The sequence below is a fragment of the Vanellus vanellus genome (assembly GCF_965231255.1).
Source record: "Vanellus vanellus genome assembly, chromosome: 1".
NCBI lineage: Eukaryota > Metazoa > Chordata > Aves > Charadriiformes > Charadriidae > Vanellus > Vanellus vanellus.
In genome coordinates, this window is record NC_138905.1 from 51,650,709 (window position 1) to 51,672,489 (window position 21,781).

Sequence of the window (21,781 nt, forward strand, 5' to 3'; positions counted from 1 at the left end):
AGTGTTTGAAAGCTGTTTTTAAATACTATTTAGACCTTGGAGTATTTTATAAATTTAGTGTTTCTCTTGAAATAGTTTTAAATGGGAATTTTGCAATTGCAAAAAAACCCAAAACCTACCCTTCCTAAATGTCCTGGTTTGAGGTAAAACAGAACCAAAATAGCTAATCCCTAAATGACAACACTTCTATCGGGTGTAATACTGCTCATCAGAAGCATGTCTCTCAACCCTAACAAAGTTCAGAACATCAAAGAGGAATATGTATCAAAGCAAAGTGCTTAACCACACAGATTTCAATACTAAATTTAATATTCCAGGAAGGCTTTCATGGATACTTAATTGACCTCTGGGGACTCAGTCACCAAAGCAGAATTTAGTCCGGAAAACTAAACTTACATTTTGCATTGAGATGTTAATTTCTGGAAAACCAATGGATTATTCTAAATCAGCAGGGGTGGGGAAAATTGGAAGCAGTATTTAGTCAAACCAACGCGAAGAGCTTAAAGGATTGTTGTCACATGGCACTCCACCTCCCACCCCCCCAGCCCTTTCCAAAGAAAAATCCTAGCTGGAAACACAATGACAATGACACAGCTATAAATTTAATCAGAATCAATTAGAAGTCATGTACATTTTCAACATCTCGAAGGAACAGTCAAAAGCAGCCAGTAAATACAGTATGCTGTTCCCCGAGGGATGAAGGAACAGACTCACTCAACCTGAAGTACAATTCTTTTGGCCTAGAACAACATAACGAATACGAAAAGGAAGCCCACAAGATCCAGAAAAGTTTAAGCTTGTTTTCTGCAGCATGACAGACGTTCCAAGGCACATTCACTGTTCCTTTGCATCTTTAGATCACTGGAAAAATTTTACTTTTGGTTTTAAGGAAGATTTTGCTGTCCTCCTCAGAATAAAGGTTTGTCACTAAAAAGAAGGTAACTAATGCATAAATATTTCTCTTTCATTAGGGGGCTTTAAAAAAGATGGTGTTACTTCAAAACAGAACCATTTCAACCACTGGTCTCTGACAACACTAGAATGAGTTGTGTCAGTACCAGCAGGACTGACTTTTCACCTCACTTTTCAGACCTGAACCACTCATTTCTCATAAAAACAAACCGTAAGAGCTGCTTTCCCTGTTATCTGCAACTGGATAATTATATTTAAAACTTCTTTTACATTTAACAGTACATTTTCTATGCCACATCATCTATTCTTCACTCACTTTGTTTACAGAGTCCTCATAATAACACATTCACCTTTGTTATCTAGTTTAAATTGGTAGTCAAACAGGTAGACTAGGACAAAATAAACAACCCTTTAAAACCATGTCAAGAGATTTCTTTTTTCAATAGTGGAAACAAAACATGGATTATCTGCTCCCAAGGTATTGTCGTTACTTTCTTCATTGAGAATATTTCCCCCAACTACTTAAAACAAGCGAAATTCATTAGTTTACCATCAGCAGCATCTCTCTCACCTCAGTGGTTCACATGCTGTGTGAAGGCTCTCTTCCTTTCAAAGCCAAGCCCACCTTCAGTGGAAGGGAGGGTGACATCAAATAACTCAAAAATCAAGTCGTAAGTGACAACTGATACTCCACCATTAATTACCCAGACCCGCCATTTGCATTTAAATCCCTGTGGGAAGGCCCAAGCAAACAAAATGTATCTGAATTTAGTAAGACGCATGAATTTAGGATAAGAGTGTCAGAAGCTATTACCATCCTCCATTAAAGCATACTGGTTTCACCAGACAAAATTGAGAGGAAATTCCTCAGTAACCACTGAAGCACTGGGTACACTATGAAAATTTTATTTCTTCTTCCAGAAAGAAATGTAACATGGGGTAAAGACACAACCAAACTCTTCTGGTAACAGCAAGCCTGACATTCAGACTTAATATACTGCGTATGTGCTATTATGACTAGAAGTGCAGGCAATCGGTCTATGAATTTCTCAGAAGAACAATCTCATTTGTACGTTGGCTTTAATCATAAGATAATTCGCTTTGAGATCCCCATTAGCAGTGCATTACAGGAGTTATATGTGTCATGATCTACGAAAAAGAGCTAAGTGCGTGTTCTGACAGGTTGGGGAAAACACGAGCGGTAATTACTTCAATAACATCCGCACTGTTTCTCTAACCGGTTTTATAATACCACCTGGCCCAGGAAACGATAAAAGGCTCTTAAAGAACTATGCAGAAAAGGTAAGACGACATTGATAAAGAAGCTTCAAAGGATTTGAGATAACAGCGGATGGGAAAACCGGAGCAGCTGCCTGCCTGGCTCCGTCTGGGCAAGGACCCTTACAACACCTCCCAAGCCAGAGCCAAAAGGAGCACCTGTACCTGCTCTTCCAGCGGCAGATGATCCAGGTCGGCAGAGCACTGCCCTGTTGTGTCCCTTTTTCTCCTGCGGATTTCTTCGTTCCCTGAGATCTACTGAAGTAACTGCATCCATTAATTGTTTCCTAAGGTAGTTTCTGACTACGTAATCTAATTTAAAATAAACACTTACATAAAGGGTTCTGGATACGGTTTTCTATGGTGTTTTTTTAAAAGAGAAACACAACACAAACCCACTTATGTCAAGAACACAGAGCTTAGGGAGCAGCTATAGTTGCAGATGTGCCAGGGTGCAAGAGATCATTGAAACCGTTAAATCATCATTGGTACTGGGGAAGATTTGTGAGGACAGGGATTAACTATAAACCTCTCATGCTCAGCCAGGTGAGAAAACTACAGAATTTCAGTCCAGGAGTAACTGCAGTCTCATGCCTACCATACTTCATATTGCAAAACAGTCCTTTTCTTTCCCTGAAGCAAAGACATACATTCACCTGACCCAAAACACAACACAACACAAACCAAAATAGATCACATGAAACACACAAAATAAAATAGATCCTTATTTAAGTTTGGTCTCACCCTTCTTAGGTAAGTCAATTCAAGGGAATACTAAGAAAGCCTGGTCAAAACCCCCAAAAGATAACCAAACAGATTTAAATAAAAAGCATACACTCACTCAGGAACTTAAACTATACCAAGACAAAACCAAGAAACACCCTACTGTAAACAAGAAAAACACTCAAAACCAACATGAATACTGAGCCCATAACCAGAAATCTTACTTCCCATATATAGGCTTCACTCTTTCTATCAAACAGTCCAATGTTGAGAATACCAACTCTATTAACAATTATTAATACAGGATGCCACTTAAAATATTTGTCTCCCCTACATAAGAGGACGTGCTCCCCTAAAGAATGGCCAGCTCTCAAATTCCTCCATGCGTTTGCTACACACACATCCAAAATAAAATGAAGCTGAGCAACTCTCAGTGAAAAATGAAGTTAAATGTAACTATTTATAAGCTAGCTTATTTATTCTTGTCAATATGCACATCATAACAGCGTAAAGAAGTTTGCTGGGGACTATGAAATATACAGGCTGCATATTTCATTCAAATCCTTCTTGTTGGTTTGAGATAAATCTTGAGGATCTCTAAGACCAAGCGATTAGCTGAAGTTAATAAGTTAAATAATACCGTACTGGAAGAAAACAATGCTTTATCTGTTACCACACTCTGACAGACACAGTAAGCAATGCTATTCAGGGAGAACATATGAGCCTGGCCACTCTTAGTGGCCCATTCCTCTTTCCAGCATCCGCAATCACAGTATTACAGATATTAAAAGATCTGTTCCTGCCTATTCCATAATGCATCTGTTTTGGATATATCTATGAATCGGTCCAATCCCTTTTTGAATCTGCTGATATTATCTGTCCCCATCACCTCCTGAGACAATAAAACACAGCAGCAACCTGCAGAGTCACCAAACCCCTTCTTTCAGTAATATTCTGAGTCACGCAGAACTCGCACTACCTGCAAGTACCTTTGCTGGGAGCACGGGGAGATACAGAAGACCCATTATATTCAGGGAGGCGATATCTTCTGTTATACCCAAAAAGCTTTCAAGACCTGATGAAGAATTCACATACCCAAAAGCTTGTCTGCTTTTCCCAGATCTATTAGCTGATCTAAAAATATATTAATTCCCCCTACAAACCTAGCAACTATGCACTCTGTGGGTGCTTATTCAAGTTCATCCTGAGACTGTTCATTCCTCCCCATTTAAGTATTCCTGGATACAAATACATGACTGTATATGATTTGCTTTAAATCTGGAAAAGCACATACGTTAGTTTCACGAATTTTTGCCACATAGGAGGAATAAGTAGCTTATTTTTCCTCTTCACTCTGTACCAAGTGCAAACCGTTTTCAAAACAGCAAAAGCATATAAAGATATTCAGCAACGACTGTCCTGCTGACATTTAATGAAGCAGGTACAGCCTCTCAAGTCATCATCTAAACATGTTTACAACCAACAGAATTGCAATGGAGCTGTTTAACTTCCCTTTTCTCTTTATTTTACCTGCCAAGTCTCAAACGCCTGCTTGTAGCTTCACAAGGCTCCTCAACCTCATAGAAGCCAGAGCTCTGGTCTTCCATACTGCTGGATTTGTGACATTCAAATTGTGACCCAGCACCCATAGCAAAAGGCAAGTTCTCATACTCGGGTATTTCCTCATAGTGACGCACGTTCTCATACTCTGGAGCACAGGTGCTGGTTACAGAATTCAAATGCATTTGTGACAAGTTGTCTCCCAATAGTACATGCCCATCTAAAGACTCCAGCCTTTGGTTACTTCGCATCTCAGGTTGACTTCTGTTTCTCTGCCTCTTCTTCTGTAACGCTGGACTACTTATTTCTACAGAAAGCACCTTGGCAGATTTAGCTTTCCTTTCACTGCCTACTGATGCTATATTCCGGTTGCTACCGCTTCCATACCCTTCCCCGGTGGAAAGGTTGGCAATAGCACTATCCATTGACTGGCTGCCTTTAGACAGAAATTTTTGGAAGTCGCTTTTCATTAAGCAAACCGACAGTTTCATGTTGAGAAACTTTTTCAAGCTATTTTTCTTCTGGTGGTCTTTGCAAGGCTTGTCTGTCCTTTCCATGTCCACAGAAGAGAGAGATTTGGCCCTAGGCTTTGTGACAACAGTCAAGTGGTTGAAGCTGGTAGCAACGTTCGCAGTTTTTAATGATTCAGAATTTCCTGAAAATGGAAGAATAGGATGAGGTAACTTCCAGACGGGTTTCTCAGAAGTACGTTTGGGTATGTCACAGGACGACAGCGCACCTTGCTCCTTGGCTGGTGGATGTGTGAAGGGGCATCCTTCCAGAACACTGTTCGATTTGTCCTCACTGGAGGGGTAAGAACTTTTCTCCACAAGCTCTGCTGATGCAGCTTTTTTCAGCAGGCCAGCAGCTGGTAGGCTATGCCTCTGTGGTTTCTTAGGAACAATTTTTGGAGAACTTTCATCCTTTATTTTAACTTCTTCCATTTTTTGTGAGGAAACATGGAGGCTATTGGAAGCAGAGGAGTGCTGAATGCCAGTTAATTTGAGTTGCTTTGGCAAACTCATGGACAAAGTATCACACCTGACAAAGTTAGTCCTTCTGTCCACAGCATCTAGCATACTGGCATCATCTGTCATCTCATCTATGGAGTTAATTAAGTTATGGTCTGCATCTAAAGAACATTCAATACTTTCCACCAAATTAGAAGTTTTGTGTGACAACTGAGGCAAAAAATTTTGCGAAGTTGACTCTTCCACAGCAGGTTCCTTCACCTGATGCATTTTGTCTGCATTGCTTTGAGTTCTCTCACATTTTTCAGGATGAAGCACTTCTGTATTATTGTTATAACAAACACTTTGACCAAGGATATTAATTTTTGCTGGCTTTTTAAAGCTTTCTTCCGCAAGCCCAAAGGAATCCTTCTCTGAATTAGATGGTTCCTTTGTTCCTTCTCCTGTGGTGTCTATGCCATCCTGACGGACCAGACACGCAGCACGTGCCTTTCTTGGCTTAGGGATAGGAAGCACTTTTGAAATCAGGACTGAAGGTGTTTCAGAGGAGGTTTTATCAGCATCTGCTTTCTTACCCATTTCACCTGAAAACGTACTATTGCTACTTAAATTTTCATTTTCCAGGATTTCCTGATCCAAAGGGCATGAGCAACTGTGGTTATTTTCAGTCAAACTAGGACAAATTGCAGACATATGAAACTCCTCAGCAGTGAGCTTACCATCGGTATTTTGTTGCTTCCCTTTAGCTACCTCAGAAGACGACAAAGACTGTACAAGTTCCACAAACTGTATTTTAACATCATTCTTGGAACTGCTGCCATCCCCTTTGCCAAGTTTGTCTGCATACCTGTGCCTCACAGGACTGCTGTTCGGAAACACACTGTGAGTTAGAACGTCCTTAAGTTTCTCTTCCAGAATGCTGGCTTTCAAAACCACCTGATTTCTACTTGCAAGTTTTTCATTGTGACTATCCCCCAGAGCTAGTGCAGTTTTTTCACCAACTTTGATGTTCTCTAAGTTTCCAAAGTGCTCGAAAATGATCTGAGTTTTACAGGTGTTCTCCCCATTTCCAAGCTTATGAAGGCATTCAAATTTGCAAGATGACACTGGTAGAATATATCCTCTGTTATTAGTACTCCCTTCTGAGGCGTCATTTTTATAGTTCAAGTGGTCTAGCGTTCGCGAAGAATCTCCCCTGCGCTCCTCAAAGCTTTTTGTGCTTTTTTGTGTAGACAACGGAGGTTTAACTTCCGGAATGGATGAGCTCTTGAGAACCTTTGGTTTTGGTGCAATTGCTGGCTTGGTTTTCCTTGCTGCTTGTGTAACACCAGAAAGTACAACATCGGGCTTTGGTGCAACAGGTGGAGGCGTCGCCTTGTGTCCTACCACAAATTTTGGTTTGGGGGCCACCGGTGGCTTCTTAACTTCTAGGAAGGATGGAAAACAAAGACGTTAGTCATGATCAGCCCACAGAACAACTTCACCTGCACCGCAGCATTATTAGAGGTTTTGTAACATCTAAATCACACAATCTACAGGATCTCAGTGTGTATGTGCATATGTTTTCCTCTTAAAAGCATGCCTCCCTTCCCTACCACTGCTTTTTCACTAGTTGTCCTTTTTTTTTTTTTTAACAGGCATAATCAGAGTGCGGTACGAAAAGTCTTCAAGGGTAACTTGTTTCTTAAAAAACAGTTTAACTTTATGAAAGTGCATGTCCTTGTTCAAATGTTAAAGCATGATGTTACTAAAACCAAAGCAGATTAGCCTGGTTTTGCAATTTGAACTATTGGAATACCTTTTAAAAATGGTGCCAATATGCTAAGTTCCTCACGTACAATAAGCCACAAAGAAAACAGAACAGGTAGGGTAACTATCAAGACAGTTCGGTTCCTTTCCCTACCACGTCTGGAAATGTGTAACCTAAAATTCCCCTTTCCCTTCCTCTTCTTTTCAAACAATACGGAGATGGATTACCGTATGAGCTGTAAAACTGGCATGTTACTACCATCAGTTCAGTGAAATTGGTCTGTGGAGTGAAGTTAATGCAGTAATTTCTAGCAAATCAGTACTTTCCTACTGCAAAAGTACAATGCTATTTCTGTGCATCTAATAAATTTACTCTTCCCAAACCATCTGACCTAGAAACAGTCACCACTGCTATGACTTATGACCCACTTGACAGTACAAGATGGCAAACCCTGGGGAGAGTGGAAGGCAGGAAAAGGAGCATATGAGGAACTTGGAGAGTATGGAACTTTGATTGTGGTGTTAGTTTCGGTGGTTTGGGGTTTTTTTTGTTTCTTTGTTTTGTGTTGTTCTTTTTTAAGGTATGTCTGAAACACTTAAATATTGCAGGAGATCATTTATAACCAATTTATTTCCATATGCTGGAATAAGTTCAGATTTCCAAGTGCTTTGAGTGACTTTTGCCATATCAAAACTGATTTATGAAGTAAACAAGTTTCTCATTCTGTTTTCTTATGTACTACCTCTGTATTTATTACCTTTGTTTTGAATAATATTTGGTATACTTTCAGGAAGTCATACCCATGTTAAATAAAACTCCCAAGAAAACACGCTAACTAATGTTTCACATGCAAAAAGATTGGGTAAACCATGGATTTACTATTCCTTTTGAACTGTGTGTTAGGTTGCTTTTTTATCACCATTATTAGTATAGATGTACAACTGTATCCTAATCTCTAGCCTAGAAATATGAGAATAAAGTTTCAGGCTTGTTTTTTTTTTCTGTTTTGGATTTTTTTGGGTTGTTTGAAAGAAATCTAGATGGTAAAAAAAAAAGGCAGATGCCCTCAGTTCCAAGCATTTCCCAAACACTAAGGCACTCTCTAAGCAGACGGCCAGAAACAATGTCTCTACTATAGAAGCAGGAAAACCATGTTTTTCTAGGACATGAATCATTAAATGGTATCCAGACTGACTCCACTTACACTTAGAATAGCTGCCCTTGCTGCAATTATATTAGCAAAGAGGTAAACCCGATGGCAGAGATAATTTTTGAGACATTCTGCAAGAGAGAACACAGAATTTCTTTAAAAAGGCACAGCTCCCTATAGCCACCGATGACAGCCAAGAGTGACCCAACTCCCAGCTACTGCAAAGGCCACGCCACCTTCTACTTCTTGTCCAAAGAGGTTTCCTACACAGTGAAGAGTAAATAGTTGTCAGGAAAAAAGAAAAATTAACCCTTTGGATGGGCAACCACTGATCCTGAAGAGCATAAGGGAATTGTACCCTCACTGTCAGACAAGGGAACTGCCTATTCAGTTGGAGAATTAAGTGATGGCAATAAAGGAGCCTGTTTCCTACAGCGAAATCGAGGAAGGGGTGCCCAGTTCATCACAGAACACAACAGAGTAGGTAGACCTGGGTCATGTTCAGTAATATTTATTAAGATATTCAAGCTCCCTGAAAACAGGAGAGACGCAGTCTGGTTGGGAGCCCTTCCTGATGCCCATATGAGAGAAACAGATTGCAGATGATACAGGAGATTAAACACTGGCTAGGTAAGTGATATCCTGTGGATTGTTTGTCCCACTCCACAAATTGAAGTCCATAATCCTTGGAAGTTTCTCTCTGTCTAGTGGGACTGCCCAACGTTTTGGATAGCAATGAAATTAGATTATTCTGCAGGGCTTTCAACAAATATTCATTAGGGAGGACACTGAGAAGGTATGATAGAATATCACTACTTGAATACAAGATTTAAAACTAATACATGAAAATGTAAAAGGGATGCAAAGAAAACAAACCAGTTGTTTATATGCCAGTAGTGGAAACCTGGATAACAAACAGAGCCAGAAAAATGCATTTCTGATAATAAGTGTAATTCAATACGATTTCTGAAGCCTACTAGAATTTTTCAAATTACTTCAACGTTAAAAAGCATTGAGATAGACAGAAGAGACTGGCAAGTTGTGTGGTATAATAAAGACACCACTATCTGTTTAAAAGTGATTGCTCATTTCATCTAGGGTAGATATGGGTCAATGTATTAACAGACACATTACAGTCTCGGTATCAATACAGATTTGCAGTAGACGGCTCAATCAGAAAGGAATGCGATTGAGGAGCCCTTTCAAACATAAGTATGACGTGAGAGGAAAGACTTCAGGAAGGGAATGCATGCCAATAGTTTTCCTCAATAAAATAACTTTAAGTTTCTGAAAAATACAAACAATGAACTTAGGGAAAAAAAAAATCGCAGCAGCTAGGCAAGGGTAAATGTATATTAGATTTCAATTAGAAATGGAGAATTGAAGTTCAGTTGATTACAACCTAATTTAATTCACTGTGTGTGATTCCAAACCAGTTGTACATAGCACAGTGCTTTAAAAGGGACAATTTCCCATCCTCAAAAGAAAGCAAGCTAAGTAGGGAGCAACTGTTATATATAAAGGTGTGAGCAATGACTGAAAAGTCATAGGAGAATGACTTTTTGTTAAATGGCAAGCAAAAGCAAGCCTCTTCGGTGAAAACCAACAAATACGATCAAGGAAACATTACACAACAAATGCATGGAGTGGCGAGCTGTTTGCAAAATGGACTTTTTCCTGGTGCCGTATGGAGCTGTTCACCTAAGAATACAGATGGCTGGTTATGCTTAGAAGAGTAGAAACTGAAGAGAATTTGGAAATCACTGTAGACAGTTATTTTATATGAGCTCCGTGCAGGTCTGCAGCTAAGGTGGTAAATAATCCTCCAAATTACAAGGAGATAAATATAACAAGATGAAGGGAGCTGAAAATATTTCTGTATACAACACCTGCCAGACTGTTAGTGACATGTCACCTTCTGGCATTCTTAGATGAAAACTTAGGAGGAATTCAAGAAATAACTACAGAAGTATGCAAAGTCTAGAAATCATGCCTCAAATCCCAAGAAAGCTCATTTTGCTTAATTTAACCAAGAATTTAAGAAACAAGGTGGCAGTCACATATATGCTCATGCGTATGTGAAAGATTTTTGATAACAGATGGCTCTTTAATCAGGGAAAAAAAAGAGACACGATGAGATGCCACAGCTGGCCACTACAGTTTGACTAGTTCGAACTAGAAACAAGGCTTTAACATTATCATTAAACCCCAAGGATAATTAACTGCAGGAACATCATGCCTACAGTTATGGTGGAGTCACCAGCACTTACCATCAACCTAAAGTCACTTTCTGAGATGTATAGAAGTTTCAGAGGAAATTTGGGACCAGACATTGGATTCTCTGGCTTACCTTACTCAAGGGGATTAGAAAAGAAAATCACTATGATTTCCCACACCCCCGCCTCCACTCTTACCCCATTTCTCAGAAAAGATCCCTGCATCCAAATTAGCATCCTGGAATATCAATAATAAACTCGAATGCAAGAGCAGAAACACATAGTTTTATTTGCATAAATGGATTAAATGGTTAGGAGTCAGAGAAGCAGCCAGACATATCCTCTGACTTGCTTGATAGGCAAAGGAAGAAATCCATAAATAAAGTGACTAACAAAGCTGCCATCACCAACAGGAAATCTGCTGCTCATCTAGAAACAGCCAACACCATGTTCCGTGCTGAAGAAAAAAATCAATGCTTAAAAATACCAATACACCCAATACTCTTAAAAAAAAAAAAAAAGTAGAATAAAATATTTCTAACAATAAATATCCATTAGCACCACCTATGCAGGTCAATGCGTATGCTCTTTGTCCTACTTCAGGTCACAGTACAGAGAACAGACATTTGTCCCTCTGATGAATTATCTCCTTCAGCACGCCAAGGAAAAAAAACCTCATTCTCATCCTGCTGAGCTCCTCTGCAACCAACATTTAGTACTGCTCAGTGAGCATGCGTTCCTGTCCTACCTTCAAGTTGTTTTAGAGGAGGACGAGAACACCCCGGAGGAACTTGAACTCTCAATGGTTTGGCCTTAAAGCATCTGTTTCTGTTCTTCAGATGATAGGAGCTGGTATTTGAAGACCTCACTTAAAAATGCTCGTGTATCTTCCCCTATGCAACATCATGAATGAGCAAGGAAAGCCAATAAGCGCGGTCTTAAGCACTATTATTACACAGCTTTAAATCTCCTTCTCAAAGTTTTACCTCTTATGACCTTGCTCACCCACTATTTATATGCAGGAAGAGAGGGAAAGAAGATACATGATGTTGAACTGAGGCAAAAAAAAAAAGTCAAATAGCACTCTCTCTTCTGCTATAAACCCTACTGTTGCTAAAGGAACATTATTTTCCCAGGTTGCATTTATGCCCATGCTTCTGAGATTCTGTTAACAACTTCTACACTTGGGAACAGCAAAAGAACAAGAACGAGTTACATTCACCTGCATGTGTCCAAGAAATGGGGACAAATGGTTCTGGCTGCAGGGAAACAAACTCGTGATCTACAATTGATCATCCCAATACTCTTTTACAAAGCAAACTAAAAGGCTATCCAGAAAATATAAAATTCTAATAGCTCATCTGTTTGGCAACACCAAACAGATGTCATGCATACATAACTTGATATGCCTCTCCTTGCAATACTCCACATGAACAGAGGCCTCTCTCCTGGTGTCCAGGGTCCTCTACAGGACTGGCCTCTAGCCAATCAAGAGGTATCTCCATGCCAAGACCTGCAATCCACCCTAAAGCAATATCCTTTTTGAACCACAAATCTGTAGGAAGATGGTAAAACAATTAATCAGCGTGACATAAGATTTTGACAGCATCTGGACCTAAACTTAAGGTTTGGGTACACAGTCAAGTTACTATGGGGTAAGCCAAGGTACGAATTTAACAAACCAGCTATTCTACAGTGGCTGACCATACGCATACTCTTATCTTACCACAAAGCATATGAGATAGTTTATTCCTTTTAACCTAAGAAGTGAAATCTATTTCAAATCTCTATTTCACATGTACTAGGAAAAGAAAAGGAAAGGGCTTGAAACAGTTACTGCTTAGCAGCTGGCCTGCTGTAAAGGTACTGTAAAGGCTTTCTCATGGCACCTTGTTTACATATGCATATTGCACCTTCAGAGTTAGGACATCATATCTGTAGGCTATATATGAAAATAATATGATGCCCAGAAGGTATCTACCAAGGGACCAATGTGCTGTTCTTTCTTACGTGAAGGAGGAGCTCACTTCAACAGCCAATTTATTGGTCCTGGGACTACTTTTGGCATAAACCACTGCAACTCACAGACACAAAACAAGAAAGCCAATCCGGCTTTTAAAAAGCATGTAGGGAGAGAGATAATTATTGTTATATGTTTGGGGTACAGTCAGAGATTATAGCAATGGTAGTTAATACACTGCACAGAGAGAAACAGATAAAGTATTTTAAAACTCCCGTTCTCCAGCAACTGAAGTTTTAATGACTTTTAATGGCTTTTCAGTTCAACTATTTTTCTTTCAGTTACAGAAAGAAAGTTTCATTTGGTAAACACCTCAAAAAAGTATCCTCAGATCATTAATTTATTTCCTGCAAATGCGTATTTATTTTCTCATTACGCAGAGGCTCTGATTTTCTCAGGTGCCACAATGCTCAAAAGAAAACAAAAAAAGGAATGAGTCATGACATCCCGGAAGATAACACATGTAGCTTTTAAAATACAAGGGGAAAACGATGGTTTCCAAGCCGCTATGGTTTTAGAAAACATCCTAAATAAACTGCAAAAGGAAAACATTAATTTCAAAATCTCAGGTTGTTCAATGACTTGTTGAAATAAAACAGGAAAGTTGGGGATAACTTTAGAGTATGGACAAGAAATGAATAAACAACCTTTTAAGATCGCATGCGGAGATAGAGCTGAGTAACTCTAACTAGACTTGACATATTAGAGGGTTAAAGGGACAGTAAACCCCGTAGGCCTCATTTTTTCAATCCTTGAAAGCAATGAAGTTTGATTGGAAAAGTCATGTTGATTTTGTTTATTCTGTTCCCGCTATGTTTTTTTCCCCTTTGAATTACATTTTTGACATTAAAACACACTACATATTTCTCATTGCTGCTGTCAAATCAGATTTTAAGTCTGAGCTATATATTCTGCCCACATTAAATAAGCTGTATAGATTCACATATAAGGACTGTTTCTTCAGAAAGAAATAATAAATGTCAAACTCATAACTCTGAGCTTTTGTTTTTCCCTTTTAAAGGCAAAGCACATACTTGAAGACAGCAGAATAGTTCCAGGCAGAAAATGAGTAAATGCACATTCATCAGCATCATATATAAAGAATATGCAGTACATGAAAAAGTAGTGAGACAACAGCTATAAATAAAGGTTGAAACCAACATACCGGTTGATCACTACAATAATTTTAAAATTATCTAGAAGTATTTTAAATAAGTGCTATAGTTCCTTAGTTCTAACAAGTACAGATTTACATACACATCTTCATATATGTGAGCAACAGCTATGAAAGAACTGCTTCATCTATCACTGAATTACATCCAGCTCTAGACTGAGATTCAAATGAAACAATTCTGTAGAGGAATGAGAAAAGATACATAGCAATAAACTAAAATGCACTGCATTATTTAGAAAGGCAGAAGGCAAGCTGGAGCGGAGTTAAGGCTGGGTTATCAACCCATCGACAGAATCTGTGTTCAGTATTTCTCTCCCTAGCACAGATCTCTCAAGTAGCACAGTGTCTCTTTCAGAGGGTCCTGCATATCAAGCTGAAGTCACTCATATCTGCAAATCCTACTTAAAAATATTAAATCAATACTGATGATGCTGTACCAGATTGCTTTGTTCTAAAGGTATATTAAAAGACGACACAAGAGACACTCAAGCCCTTCAAGTTAAACTGAAGAAAGAGCAGAAGGACTTTTAGACATTCCAAATTCCATTTGAAGCCTTCACACAAGATAACATTTTTACTGAAACGTTGTAGTACCAATCAGTTGTCAGAAAGCTAGTTTACTATCGCAAACCAGAGTAAGAACTGAATTCACAATCTAAATAATTTCAATGTAGGAAATAGATCCTATAGATCACAGGACTGAAATTAAAATGTACGAGTTGGTAAGTTTTTATTTGTGCAATAACTTTATCAAGCATGTCTATATATTTCAGGAGCTAAATTCTGCAGCAATACAAGGAGACGGATGTTAAACCTTCAGAACCATCTTCTCACAGTCCCCAGTCTCTCCATACTCTGCCTATGAGCTCCTTAACTGAAATGTCAAAAGCTGTCACGACACTGTCAGCAGGATCGTGAATCTCTGATCCTGTTTCACCTGTTCCCCATATATTTTTTTATCCTCGCATAATCCATCACACACAAAATACTCTTCATCCTCTTTTCTACAGCCTTCACATACCCCTCAGCTTCCCTCTTCCTGGACTCTCTCTACACCTTCCTCTTCAAATCCCTCACTAGAATTCACGTTTTCCATGACACCACCCCACTTTCTTCCTACTGATATTCCTCAGCACCCCTTTCTCTTTTGCCTTCTAAATGACTTTTTTCACCAGGGGCCCTTCCTCCTCACCTTCCCCACAAACACCATCACAACATAAATGAAACCAACAAACGCAGTCACACAACCTCAGCTCTAGAAGTCCTGAAATCACTGTTTAGTGCTGAAAATTTAGCCAACTTTCTGAAACTTAGTACCATATCAAATTTTATTTAAACAGACCAGCTCTAAGCTCTTGAGCACCCCCTAACACATATCTTTTATTTGCACAGCTGTTTAACTCTCAAAAGAGCAAGGGTGAATTGTACTACCAGTTGCACTACTAAACAACGTGAACATACAAAGCAGCTGTTAAATAGAGATATCCTGCTTTATTACGTGTTTTTCCAGAACTAAACAAAATCAGTGCTGACATATATCGAAAGTGGAAATATATTAAATGGAGCAGAAAGATGAATTAAATAACTTTTTAGTTTCCAGTAAATTCTGATTAACTAAGAGAGCCCAGATAATTAACGCTGGACTCGATAACAATTTGGCATATTTGAGAGGAAAACGCTAAGAATTAGGTTGATGCTTTTGCTTGATGTTCGACTATAGCTTTTCCTTTGGAAGAGCTCCCCCCCCCCAACCCTAACCCTTACAGGAAGCACTTCGCTGCTTCAGGTTTACACTGTAATTAGCTGTGTTCCCACCCAATACATCATAACTTACACATGCCATCTACACATTTGCGACGCACAAAACGTCTTCAAGCGGACTAAGAAAGGAATTCACTAATCTAACAGATGGGCCAACAAAAGTACTAACAGCACACCACCCTGCAGCCAAACAAACAAACAAAAAAGAGCAACTCCCTTAAACACGGGGAGCTCTTGTTTTACACCAAGAATTTGCCTTGCGGCTCTTTTTAGCCATAAAATTGGCAGCGGTCAAGAAAACGGGGGAGGAAAGGTAAGGAGAGCACTGAAGTCGATCAGTTCAGCGGGAAGCGACCGCTTCGCAGTCGTCCTGTCCCTGGGTGAGGGCTCCAGCTCGTCGGAGCCAGACCAGGGGGGGCAGGAACACCCTCGAAGCAAACCCGGAGCTCCGCCGCCGACAAACTTTCGCAGCCCCACAAAGTCAGACGAGGCGAGAACTCAACCCCCGGTGTCGGCTTCCCCCCGGTTGTCGGTCATCCCCCGGCGGGAGCCTCTCGGGCAGGTTTCCACCCGCCGCCAGCTCAGCCCCACGCCAAGTGACCCGCTCCGCCGGTCAGGCACGAAGCCTTCTCCGCCCGACACGCCGGGAGGCTGAACGGAGAGCCCGGCTCAGCTCCGTGCAGCGCCGGCCGCCGGGGCAGGACGTGCCCGCACAGCCTGAGGGGGAGAGGGGCGCCGGTAGCGGACCCCGCGGAAGGGCTGTGTCACCCCCAACTCCGCTCGCTTCCCCCGGGGCGAGGGGGGGACGACGCAGCGCCCGGCCCCGCCGCGGAGGCGAGTGGGGGAGTGGGGGAGCGGCTCCGGCTCCCGTCCCGCGCCGGTACCGCGGGGCGGCCGCGGCGCAGCTCCCTTACCCCGTCGTCGCTCCCCACCACCCTCCCCACGGCACTGGGTCCCTCCGGCCGCCACGGGGCGAGGCGGCAAAGGTCTCCGATCGCGGTGCGGAAGGGAACCGGCGCTCTCCAAACTTTCCCCGGGCACTCACCGGCGGAGCTCATGGTGCTCCCCACGCGCCGCGCCGTCCTCCTCCTCGTCCCTTACGCCACGGCCCCTCTGAGGGACGAGGAGAAGGAGCCCATTGTTCCCCCGCGCCGCCACCCAGCAGCAGCAGTAGCCGCCGCTGCCGCAGCACCCCCCGCCCGCCGCCGCATAACGCCCGGCGGCAGAGTGAGCGGCGGCAGCGCCCGCCGCCAGCCCCGCCGTCGCCGCGCAGCGGCGCCCCCTGTCGGGCCCGCTCCCCTCGGCCCGGCCCGGCTTGGCCCCGCCCCCTCTCCCGCCCACCAATCAGAGCCTCCCGCAAGGTGCCCGGAAGCGGGGGGACCTCGCTGTGCCTTCTGGGAGCTGTAGTTCCCCCCCGGCGCAAGGCAGGGCTGGCCGGGCGGGGCGGGGAGGGGCCGCCGGCGGCGGCGCGGCGGACTCCGTTTCCCAGAGTGCCCTCAGGGGGTGGCATGGCGGAGAAGGATGACACCGGAGTTTGACGAAGAAGTGGTGTTTGAGGTGGGCGCGGGGGCGACCCGGGGCGGGTTGGGCCCGTGTCTCTCCGCCCCTCGCCGGGGCGTTGCGCCGCGGCCCCCGGGGGCGGTGTGCGCCGGGCGGCCCGAGGTGACCGTTGGGCGTGAGGCGGGCGCGGGGCCCGGCCGGGGGCAGCGCCTGCCCGCGGGCGGGGGAGGGCGGGAGCCGGCGGGACCGGCAGGTCGGGGCGGTGCTCGCCGGTACCGGCGGGACGGCGTGGGGTGTCCCGCGCTCCCGAGGGGTCCGGAGCCGCGCCGCGCCCCTCCGTGCAGGCCGAGGGCGGGACCGCTGGCGGGAGGGGGAACCGGGCCGGGGGAGGCTCCGCCGGGGATGGGGCGATCCTTTGTGCGGCGAGTCGGCGGCTGCCGGGCTGCCCGTCCCCGCGTTGCGAGCTCGGCGAGGGGGATCTCTGGAGGCCCGTGTCGGCGGGTGTTTCCTCAGAGCTGCCCGCGCCGGCCCTGTGAGCGGCTGAGGAGGGGTAAAGGGCCGGCCGGGGTGGCGGCGCGGTGTGTGGCGGCGGCGGGTCCTCCTACCTGCTGGTGCAGAAGGCCGAGTGCCTGAGGCAGGCTCCGCACCGGCCGCTGAGCCGCGGGATCGGGGGCAAAGCCGGCAAACCCGCGGCGTAGCTCGTAAATCCTGCTTCTTAAATCAGTGTAATCCACCTGAAAGGTACGTTTCAGCACGCACTCACCTGTGTAGTAAGTACTGAAACTATATTGCCTTCCTAGTGTTTGTAGTATTTACAGGATTTGCGTAAAGCTTTACAGTTGTATTGCGTGCCTTGTTGGATAACGGGACTACAACACCATGTCGGCCTTATTTGAAAACAGTGGTTAAATATATCTGCTGTTGCAGTTCAGTGGCAAAATCAGACTGGTTTGCAGCAGGTGAATGTAATTGCATCTTCATAGAGGGTGCACGTGTTTTTGTAGGTGTTCGGATAAAGTGGTTATAGGGAAATACTGTCTTTAAAAAGATTAATTATTGTAATAGCAATAAAGGTTCTGGTTTTACCAGGATGCAAAAGGATCCTTACATAAGGAGTGCTTTTTTCTCAGCTGTATAAGTACTACCTGTATATCGCTTTTGCCTGTACCACAAAGTTTTGTGTTTGCGCACAACTAATTTTGAATCCTAATAATAAAAGCTATTATTTATATTGCTGCTATGTTAAATCATTTCCTTTACTGACATAAACCTATAGTGAGAATTATTTCATTAATATAATGCCTGCCCTTTGCATTTCTTTTTTCAGTAAAAGTGATACTTATTTTACAGTTCCACAGTTCTTTAGTTCAAGCAGCAGTTACCGTTTTGATTGAAAAAGTTCTGCTGTTTAGGGAGTAAAAGATCTCTCTGCATGTGCATATGCACGTCACTATTTCCTTTCCACTTTGGGAATGGATTTCTGTCACTAATAAAGGCCCTTTGATACGTTACTGTATTGGTATCGTGTGTGTGTGTGTGTGTGTGTGTGTGTGTGTATACACACTTATAGGTATAATGAGGGGCATAGTAACATATCTTTCATATATTAGGGTACAACTATAACATAGTTCATAGAATCATAGAATGGTTTAGGTTGGAAAGGACCTTGAAGATCATCGAGTTCCAACCCCCCTGCCATAGACAGGGACACCTCCCACTAGGCGAGGTTGCCCAAGACCACATCCAGCCTGGCCTTGAACACCTCCAGGGATGGGGCCTCAACAACCTCTCTGGGCAACTTGTTCCAGTGCCTTACCACCCTCAAAGTGAAAAACTTCTTCCTAATGTTCAAACTGAACCTGCCCTCTTCCACTTTAAAGCCATTCCCCCTCGTCCTATCGCTACATGCCCAAGTAAAAAGTCCTTCCCCAGCTCTCCTGTAGGCCCCCTTTAGGTACTGGAACGCCACAATAAGATCTCCCTGCATCCTTCTCTTCTCCAGGCTGAACAGCCCCAACTCTTTCAGCCTCTCCTCATACCAGCCCTCGGATCATCCTCGTGGCTCTCCTCTGGACACGCTCCAGCAGGTCCATGTCTTCTTATGTTGGGGATTCCAGAGCTGGATGCAGTACTCCAGGTGAGGTCTCACAAGAGTGGAGTAGAGGGGCAGAATCACCTCCTTTGACCTGCTGGCCACGCTTCTTTTGATGCAGCCCAGGATATGGTTGGCCTTCTGGGCTGCGATCGCACATTGCTGGCTCATGTTGAGCTTCTCGTCAATCAGCATCCCCAGGTCCTTCTCCTCAGGGCTGCTCTCCAGCCATTCCCTGCCAAGCCTGTATTTGTGCTTGGGATTGCCCCGTCCCAGATGTAAGACCTTGCACTTGGCCTTGTTGAATGCATGAGGTTGGCTTGGGCCCACCTCTCCAGCCTGTCCAGGTCCCTGTGGATGGCATCCCTCCCCTCCAGCATGTCTACCTCGCCAAACAGCTTGGTGTCACCATCAAACTGAAGGTGCACTTGATCCCACTGTCCATGTCACTGACAAAGATGTTGAAGAGTACAGGCCCCAGTACCAACCCCTGAGGAACACCACTCATCACTGCTCTCCACTTAGACATCGAGCTGTTGACTGCAACTCTTTGAGTGCGATCGTCGAGCCAGTTCTTTATCCACCGCGTGGTCTATTTGTTGAATCCATGTCTCTTCAATTTAGAGACCAGGATATCGTGTGGGACTGTCAAAGCTATCGTGTCAAAGCTTTGCACAAATCCAAGTAGATGACATCAGTTGGTCTTCCCTTATCCCCTGCCACTGTAACCCCTTTGTAGAAGGCCACCAAATTTGTCAGGCATGACTTGCCCTTGGTGAAGCCATGCTGGCTGTCACCAGTCACATCCTTGTTTTCTATGTGCCTCAGCAGAGTTTCCAGGAGGATCTGCTCCATGATCTTGCCAGCCACAGAGGTGAGACTGACTGGCCTGTAGTCCCCTGGGTCTTCTTTGTTTCCCTTTTTGAAAATAGGGGTTATGTTTCCCCTTTTCCAGTCGGCAGGAACCTTGCCAGACTGCCACGACTTCTCAAATATGATGGCTAGTGGCTTAGCAACCTCATCTGCCAGTTCCCTCAGGACCCACAGATGTATCTCATGAGGTCCCATGGACTTGTGCACCTTCAGATTCCTCAGGTGGTGTCGTACTTGATCTTCACCTACAGTGGGCGGTTCTCCATTTTCCCAATCCTCACCTTTGCATTCTGCATCAAGGGTAGTGTGGCTGCAGTCCTTGCCAGTGAAGACTAAGGCAAAAAAGTCATTGAGTGCCTCAGCTCTGTCTCTGTCCCGGGTAACCAGTTCTTGCGTTTCCTTCCAGAGAGAGCCCACAACTTCCCTAGTCTTTCTTTTCTCGCTGACATACTTAAAGAAGGATTTTTTGTTTGTCTTAATGTCCCTGGCCAGATATATAGTTGTCATATAGCATTTAATAAAACATATATACAGAAATATAACGTAATAAAACACAAGCAACAGTAGGAAAAATACACAATTTATTTTGTTTGGTTGATTGCTTGGGGTGCAGAGGTGAGTGAGATACCCACTGATAATAATGGGTACCTTGAAATATCCACAAGAATTATCTTCAGAAGTGCTCAGCAGGGTTCACGCTGTTGTAAAACGAAGGGTCTACAGAGAGTTATGAACGTACTCCACACAGCTGAGCCAGAGGTGGGAATTAGTGAGGAGCTGAAAAGTATGTGGGTAGTTAGTGCTACAATGTATTTACTTATTAATTACTGTTTTAACTTCTTCTTTGGCCCCAAACTCTCCCGCTTAATTACTTGTAGTTTCGGGTAAGCAACTACATTTTTTCTATACCTTAGTAGGTCACTTCCCTTGTTCTTCAGCCGTCACTGTTGCAAGGAAGCCTTCGTCATATAGACCTAGGTTACTGTGAGCAACTCTTTTCTCTGTGCATTTGGAGCCTTTGTGAACAAGGTATCAGTCAACATTATAAGCAGTAGTGGTGCACGAAGAAATGCATAATCAGGAAAGAAGTGGTCCTTCATATGCAACAGAATGGGTAGTAGAGGGATGAGAAGCAAATGGGGTGTGCTTCACCTGTTTGACGTCACAGCCCAGTGTTATTTTCTGCACATTTTTTCAGTCGTGGCTCTGTCCAACAGGCCCTGAATACATCAACGGCAGGTGTTTGCATTACAAATTTTGCAGCATCAAAGAGATGGTTGCCCATTGATAGATATTTATGAGCTTCCAAGGACTGATCATTTTTCTCACTATCAAACTATCTTTCACGTTAATGTATCTCTGAAGGAAGGAAAGCACAAACATGGCATCACTGCCCTGGGAAAGCAGTATTTTCCATCCAGAAGTTCAACAGCTATTGCAGATCATTGTGATTGAATAATAATGAATGATGGTCATTTTACTCTATCCAGTGCTGCCATACTCTGTCTCGTTTATAAATGAATTCCTACAGCAGCCAGCAACTTTCATTCATTGACTATATAGTCCTCAACACTTCAGTTCTTGCGTTTGTTACAACCAGTTACTCCTGTAATTAAAATGCTACAAATATTGGGGGGAGGGGACAGAATCCAAGAAACACAGAGGTGCCCCTAATATACTTGGCATGGGGTCATCTGCCAGCAGTGTGTTAAATTAAAATTGTTGCAGTGTAGAGCAGATTGTCCTAAAAAATGGAACAATGAATGACATTCTTTATCAGCGCTTGTCTTATTTTATTAAA

At 43.3% G+C, this 21,781-nt stretch overlaps 2 protein-coding genes across 3 annotated transcripts in view; one reads left to right on the plus strand and one right to left on the minus strand.

Moving 5' to 3' along the window:
- FGD6 (FYVE, RhoGEF and PH domain containing 6) overlaps positions 1-16,573 on the minus strand; it is a gene marked incomplete at its 5' end in the record, with an annotated part of 74,463 nt that extends 57,890 nt beyond the window's left edge. Inside the window, 3 exons of the mRNA XM_082492500.1 lie at positions 4,444-6,871; positions 10,759-10,798; positions 16,430-16,573. Coding sequence (XP_082348626.1) covers positions 4,444-6,871; positions 10,759-10,798; positions 16,430-16,573 — 2,612 coding nt within the window. The remainder of the gene's footprint in view (positions 1-4,443; positions 6,872-10,758; positions 10,799-16,429) is intronic.
- Positions 16,574-17,020: 447 nt separating this feature from the next.
- The window catches only part of VEZT (vezatin, adherens junctions transmembrane protein), a 64,097-nt gene continuing 59,336 nt past the window's right edge, over positions 17,021-21,781 (plus strand). For both annotated transcript variants that reach the window (XM_082496905.1, XM_082496906.1), the window contains exon 1: positions 17,021-17,072. In XM_082496905.1, coding sequence (XP_082353031.1) covers positions 17,037-17,072 — 36 coding nt within the window. In that variant the 5' untranslated portion in view covers positions 17,021-17,036. The remainder of the gene's footprint in view (positions 17,073-21,781) is intronic.